General features: G+C 37.0%; 1 protein-coding gene across 3 annotated transcripts; it reads left to right on the forward strand.

The window, feature by feature from the left end:
- Positions 1-422: 422 nt before the first annotated feature.
- Positions 423-7,163, forward strand: LOC121239667 (ras-related protein RABE1c-like). 3 transcript variants are annotated; one of them, XM_041136939.1, is made up of 9 exons: positions 423-571; positions 832-962; positions 3,952-4,024; positions 4,121-4,221; positions 6,093-6,158; positions 6,238-6,335; positions 6,512-6,574; positions 6,647-6,739; positions 6,864-7,163. In XM_041136939.1, the coding sequence occupies exons 2-9, from the start codon at positions 890-892 to the stop codon at positions 6,945-6,947; spliced, it is 651 nt and encodes a 216-aa protein (XP_040992873.1). In that variant the 5' UTR covers positions 423-571; positions 832-889; the 3' UTR covers positions 6,948-7,163. The 3 variants fall into 3 exon arrangements, with proteins under 3 accessions (XP_040992873.1, XP_040992876.1, XP_040992874.1); XM_041136942.1 differs by having other exon boundaries at positions 481-725; XM_041136940.1 differs by having other exon boundaries at positions 481-672.
- Positions 7,164-7,554: the final 391 nt, after the last annotated feature.

Here is a 7,554-nt window from a genome sequence, read left to right on the forward strand (position 1 = left end):
TATTATAATTTAAAAAAAATTAAATCATCAATAATTTTTTAATATAATTAATGTGAAACTTTTTTACATCAACAATATACTGAGTGCGTAAAAAAATAAAATTTACAAATAAATGTTCTCCTTTTTTAATAAGCAAATTAATTTAGTGGGCGGCTCTGATTCCATGTACCAACGAAGATTTTTCTATGCTACCGTTGCTACGTTCCCACACAACCATCTGACAGTTGTAACTTAACGCTTTGAAAAAAGTGGTACCTAATTGGCGATGATGAGGATGCCAACTCACACACTTAGTTTTGACAACCTACATGCATCACCACTTGATAATTTCTAGGCCCACATCTAACCTGCCGTTTGAAAAATGACACTTGGCAAAACGAGGAAAACTTTACATACTGTTTAACAGATGTCAAGCTAACGTTGGCTGGGATTCTGTTCATTGAAGGAGGCACAAGGCGGAAGGCGGAAGAAAGGGCGCACGCCTGCACAGTGCAGAAGGCGAAAGAAAGAGGGAGGTAAGGAAGAGTGCGCAATTTAGCGACCCACACCATAATCGGAGGAGCTTCAAAGGGTAACCCAAACTCTCTCTCTCTCTCTCCCTCAATAGCTCTTTGCTCCTTCACTTCTGACCTCTCGGAGACCACTCTCTCCCACGTTCTCTCGGGAAAACTCGTTCCCTCTCTCTCTCTCTCTCCCCCTCCCTCTCTCTCTCTTCCTCCGATCTGGTATTTGTTCTTGCTAATTTTGATTTTTCTGGTTCTCATTGTATTTTCTATGCTTTTGGTATAGAATTTTTGTTTTTATTTTGTTCGCTTTCTCCTTTGCTTGCAGGGAGCTAAATTATTTGTAGGGCTTTCTATATTGATATTAATTTTTAATTATTACTCAAATGGCTGCTCCACCGGCAAGGGCTCGGGCCGATTACGATTACCTCATAAAGCTCCTATTGATCGGTGACAGCGGTATGTCACTTAGAGCATTTTTCCTTCTGTTTTTTCTCTCGTTTTCGCGAGAATCGAAGGGATTATTTGAGAACATAAACTGTGGTAGTGTTGGAAAAAAAAAAATTCTGCATTCTAGCTTGCATGCGGCTTGGATTGATTTGTTCTGTTTATAATTTTTTAGATTATGGAATTTGGAATTTTTTGTTTCTGTCGAGGTTTACAATTACCGGACATTGTGATGCGGTATTTGTGTGGATCTAGTTTGATTTTGTTTTAAACTTGTTCTGACCTGATTTTTGAGCTGTTAGGTGTTAAAATTTTGAGGATTTAAATGAAATTACGCGAATTAGCCAAAAAATACTATTTTGGAATTTGAAGAATGTTATTTTTTATTCCAATTATGCCCAAATAATTTCTTTAAATTAAGGTTCTCACGATTTATCATCATCATTATTATTTGTTGTAAATATACATAGATAAATACGTTTGGGGGTGATTGCTGAGGTATTTTGCAGTGTTTTTGTGTTTATGCCAATGACCTCTAACTTAATCACTTTCTCTTTATAGGGTAAGTGCCACAGATTTAGGTTTGCTGGAATTTTGATACCAAAGTTCAAATCTGGTCAATTTATTCGTTGAAGTTTCAATTTGTTGTCAATATGTTTCTTTGTAAACCCTAGGGGTTGGCCCAAGTGGTGAAGACCTTGGTCTTGGGGTATCACTCCCTTCAAGGTCCAAGGTTCAACACCTCATGGGTGCAAACAATCCTTTGGGGCCACACCTCTTGGTGAAAAGTCAGCGATTTAACCAGTTCTATGTAGAGAAACTTCCAAGAGTGCGGTGCACGGGATCAGGGTTTACTCTATACGGATGGGTCTGAAGGGCCCTGGAGAGGTTCCCCGACATAAAAAAAAAAAAAAAATGCTTCTTTGTAAATTAGGAGATTGATTACCATTAAATGTACAAAAGAAAAAAAAGTGTTAAAGGACGTCATATTTGATAGAAGGTTCTGATGGGTTGCGTCTTGAGGAATGGATGATGGGTTTGGTTTATAATCATAGCAATTCTAAATTAACCCCTAGGGGTTGGCTCAAGTGGTAAAGGCCTTGAGCTTGGGAGTTGGGGATATGCTCCCCCCGGTCTAAGATTCAAATCCCATTGAGTGCAAACAATCTCTAGGGGCTATCGGACTGAGGGATTTTTCCCTTGAATTACCTGAGGTGCATTTGCGGAAAACTTCTTGCCAAGGGCCTGTGCCCCATTGGGATTGGTCGGGACGCTGTTCTTGGACACCCGGTGCCATTAAAAAGAGAAAAAAAAAAAAATCACAGCAACTTCCAATGACTCAAAAGAATTAAAGCTAGTACAATGTGACAGAGTGAATTTTTGAAACTTTCTACATTTATTTTTCTAATATTTTTTTAGATGAAATGCGGCATCATTTAATGCATTATCTCTTAACACTCAATGGCTTATATTATTGGATTTAGATAAAAGAATTAAATTGATGGAAAATGGAAATCCAACGAATAAGTTGACCAAGTTTGATCTTTACAAGAACCAAATCCAAGTCCTGTGACCAAAATGATGATAGGTCTAAATGTAGAGGAAGAAAAATGTATTTTAGTTAAAAGATTACGTTTTGATGATAAAGTATTTAGGCAATCTTGTCTTTCCAGTAATAGTTCCTATCTTTTGCTCAGTTTTCTTTTAGGGGCTCAGAGCATTTAACTAATTATTCAAAATCGATTCAGTTACATTTAAAGATGGAAACCCCCTCCCTTTACCAAAATTATAGGAAGTGAATCAGTTCTTAAATGACATGACTTGAAGGGAAACAAAAAAGTGGTTTAGCTGCCATGTAAATGTTATTTTCATTTTTCATTCTGCTTGTTCTGTAATTTTTTCTTGGTTTTACAAAATCAAGTAAATTGAAACCACATGTTTCATCAATATTTTTTTTGGTTCACTACTTCTATCTCATATGTGTGGTTAGAATCTTGCTAAGCTTATAAAAAAAAAAAAAAGAATCTTGCTAAGCTTTACTTGATTATTTATTCATGTTAGCGTTTGTTGGCTTCCTGACTGTTGCATGCAAAGGTTGCGATTGCAATCAAATCACCGTTCTTTGTCATGTTGACCTATATTATTTTAGCAATGTGTTCTAATTAAATTTTTATATGGGCTTTGGACCTTACTTTGGAGTACTTCTAGTCATAAATTTTAAAATGGGTAGTTCATGGTAATCTACTGATTCAGAATATTTATTTTATTTTTCAATTTATTGTGTACCCTTCAAGTGAATTCAATTGGCAAAGGCTGCCCCACCTACTTGTGGTCAGTCACTAGAAATCTTGAAGTTCTTTTGTAGCTTTTGATACATTCTTAGGCCTCTTTGTCATTGTTTTTGTTCTCTCTCTCTCTCTGGCACAATGTTAATCATGATATTTGGGACAAAGAAAGTGATGTTATTTATGGTTATTGTTGTTATTGCTATAGTTATTATTATTATTATTATAACTAAGACAAAATAAGTGATGTTGAAGTGGGGACAGCCAGCAGAGACAGACCTTGATTGGGTTATTCAGATGAGTTTTCACTGTTAATTTCCATTGATTTGAATATTCTTGGCTTATTATAGAAGCTTTATATTTGTGTGGAGATGCTTATGCTATCTAGTTGAGTTGATGTTGGAGATCATTTGATCTGTTAATGAGTTGGCAATTTGGTTGATGCTTTTTTGTATTTCAATCTGTTAATGTGGAGACATTCACTCGGGGTATATCAATTTGTATTCCATATTTCTGGGGAGCATATCAGCAAAGTTTCAGTCTTTTGGGATTTACCATATTCATAATTAGAGAATGTTTCTTGGGCTATGAAATTATCTATCCCATTAATTTATTTTTAGATTAACCTATAAAAAAATTACTTTTAGATTATGAATGTTGTGCACCTAAGGTTTGACAACGGAGGTTTTGATGATTCATGTCATTTACTTCTACAGGTGTGGGTAAGAGTTGCCTTCTTTTACGATTCTCAGATGGTTCCTTCACGACTAGTTTCATCACCACCATTGGGTATCCTATTCTTTGGACATTGGAGTTGAAGTGCAGCATTTAGTGTTGGGTTCTTGTAAAATCTTACCTATCTCACTGTCATTCTTCTGTACGCAGCATTGACTTTAAGATAAGAACTATTGAGCTTGATGGAAAACGAATCAAGCTGCAAATATGGGATACAGCTGGTCAGGAACGGTTCCGAACAATCACGACCGGTATTTTTTTTTTTTTGATATTTCCCTTGCAAGCATTTTTATATTACAGAAAGGTAGACGCTCTAGACAGTATGGTAATCTGGTCATTATGTTTTGTTATTCAAATCACTTAATGAGGGCCGTTGATAGATGGGCGATTTGTTACACTTACGTCGTCCATGGTAGATGAGTTTCCATGATGAAACCAGTTGATTTTATAAGCTTATTTATCTTGCATTTTGAAAAATGGAATTTAATGAAATAAAAATATTGTTTGAGTGGTATCCTTGCCATGGGCTTGTGCGCTCCCATGATTACTCGGGACTTTTTTCTCAGACACCTAAAAAATAATAGTTTGGGTGGTAGACTGGGTTCTGGAACAAAGTGATCACCTGCCGATAAGCGAAGCCACATGCAATCTTGGGCTTGGCCCCAAAGAAAGCTTCACTTGGCTTGGTGGTTATTTGATGAAACCAAGGCTGAACCAGTCGAAAGGCTCAATAATTAGAAAACAAGAGGTCCAAACATAAAAAGAATTACGCTTGCAAGCTTTTGAACTTGCTCAACGTTTGTCAAGCAATCTACAGATAAAGCTCTGCTTAAATACTGTCTCAGTGGTTCTAACGTTGGATTTTGGTGTCACCATAACTTTTAATAATCATTTTACTCCATAATTAAATAATCTAAAGATTGGTGCTTGAATTTCATAAAGATTTTGTTTTTTAATAAGAAGATTCCCTTAAGATGTGCAAAAGGAGGCAACCCTAGTACACAGGATATATATAAGAGAACTCCTATTTTTGGGGAAAAGAATAGTTTTTGTTGGCATGAAACCTCAACAAGGTAGGGCCCTTCCCCCTGAGGAGTAAACTCTGAATACTGATCCCCACGTGCCAGAACCCTGGATCAGGTAATGTAAAAAAACTTTAGTGCGGAGTCAAACTCAGGATATCTGAGTCTACTGCTGATCCCAATTCTGCCTTTTGACTACAAGGCTGCACCTTGAGAGTAAATGTTATATATAAAGTAAATACAAAAGAGAGGTTGCTCTTTGGAAATTGTTTGCTGTAAACTTGAATCAACCTCATGGGCCTGCCCTTTTTTTTTTTTTTTTTTTTTTTTTTTATTGGCGCCGGGTGTCCGGAACAGTGTCCCGACTAATCCTAGGGGTGCATAGGTCCTCGGCAAGGAGTTTCTCGCAAGTGCACCTCGGGTAATTCAAGGGGAAAATCCCCCAGTCCGATGGCCCCTAGGGATTGTTTGCACCCAAGGGGATTTGAACCTTAGATCTAGGGGGAACATAGCCCTGGCCTTTAGCACTTGAGCCAACCCCTTGTTCAGGGTTAATATTATAATATACAATGGAGTTCCAGAGTGGCTCACTAACTTATGCGTCAAATGTAAGCCTTTCAGCTAATTTCAAGTTGATCCTGTGTGGTTTGTTCCGTGCTTGAGCCAAGCTCTACCATTCGACAACCAACCTGAGCTCGGCAGATTGATCGTCTCTTGGCTTGTCTTCATCTCTGAAAAGATGTACCAAATAAAAATGCCAGAGTTATGCCCTTATTTTTTACGTTAGGTTTGAAATGCCAAATTATCTTTAGCATTCAGCCCATGGAACCATCTAAGGGATTCTGGTGATCTCCATCAAGTATTCCCATGTAGTTGAAGTGCGTAGATCACTATACGATCTCCATCAACTAGACATCGCTAACTTGAATATTTTGACCTTAGCACTGGGAGGTCTGCTGATAATTCTTGTGTTGCTGTTTTCGCGTTTTTTATTGTCCTTCATTGTTTTGTACTGCCGCAGTTACTTGCATAGATCAATATTTTTCACCTTATTACCACTGTTACTTTCTTTTTCTTCTGATTATTTTCACCATTTCCAGCTTACTATCGTGGAGCCATGGGCATTTTGCTGGTCTATGATGTGACTGATGAATCATCTTTCAACAGTATGTTTTTCCTTCCTCAGCTCCCTTCTCTCTCACACACATTTCCTTGCACTGATTGACAAAATTCACTTATTTGCAGACATCAGAAATTGGATTCGCAACATTGAACAGCATGCTTCAGATAATGTTAACAAGATACTGGTTGGGAACAAGGCTGACATGGATGAAAGCAAGAGGGTATGTTCCTTTATGTTGTATTCCTACTGAATGAAACCTATTCAAATAAAATTTCTTTTTGCTTAGGGATGAGAAAAGACTACCAACTCATGTAGGCTTTTGATTATTGACCATTGCAATCTCTCTCTCTCTCATGCAATTGTAGGTCATTGTATTTTACATATATTTTTTTGTAGGCTGTGCCTACTTCCAAGGGCCAAGCACTTGCTGACGAGTATGGTATCAAATTCTTTGAAACGGTAAGTAATGCAACTGATTATAGAAGCTGATTTGTAAGGATAGCAGGTGCTGAAATATACTATTCATTGCAGAGTGCAAAGACAAATCTAAATGTGGAACAAGTTTTCTTTTCCATAGCAAGGGATATAAAGCAAAGGCTTGCAGACACCGACAATAGGGCTGAGGTACAAAAATTCCTGCCTTGTCTTGAATAAGAATGAAGAAAACGAAATACATTGATATTATTAGCGATCACCCTCAGGTATCCATTTTTTGTTTTAAAGTGTTGGTATGGTTGTATCATTGCAGCCTACGACCATTAGGATCAATCAAGCAGACCAGGCAGCCGGAGGTGGCCAATCTGCCCAAAAATCGGCTTGCTGTGGGTCTTAAGAATCCGATTGTTTCAGCACACATAATGGAGGCCGACACTCTTCTGAAAAGCAAAAAACTAATTGTGATAGCAATTTGATGGGTGCTTGTAATTTTTCTGACTCAAATTCTTTTTTGTTTTAGTGTGTGAAGAGTAGTTTTTCATATTTGAGAGTCTATTTTGTTGCTAACTTTGGATGTGTATTTTCTGGCAATCAACAGCTTTATTTGTTTTCTACCCCTTTTCTTTCATTTGCATGGGACATGAGCCAGCTTGATTTGTTTTATAGTTTTTTTTTTTCAAAATTTTTTCAATGAGATAAATTTGGAACTTGAAAAGGCACATAAAGAGAGTTTTTGAGCAGGTGCCATTATAATCTTAGGGAAAAAAAAAAAAAAATTGACCGTTGGTTAACCTCTCTAATGAAAGATAAGCCAATTAGAAACAAGACGGCCAATTCAGATTATTCCCAAAAAAACTGGTCTGTCTTGAACATTTAAAGGATATTTTGGATTTACTATGCATCAGTTATTATTTACTTTCACATTCTACACTTGAATTTTTTTATAGCTTTTTTATAGGGTGTGGGGTATTTTTTATTGAGTGTGGAATGATGAATAGTGACTT

This window comes from Juglans microcarpa x Juglans regia, chromosome 7D (assembly GCF_004785595.1).
Source record: "Juglans microcarpa x Juglans regia isolate MS1-56 chromosome 7D, Jm3101_v1.0, whole genome shotgun sequence".
Taxonomy (NCBI): domain Eukaryota; kingdom Viridiplantae; phylum Streptophyta; class Magnoliopsida; order Fagales; family Juglandaceae; genus Juglans; species Juglans microcarpa x Juglans regia.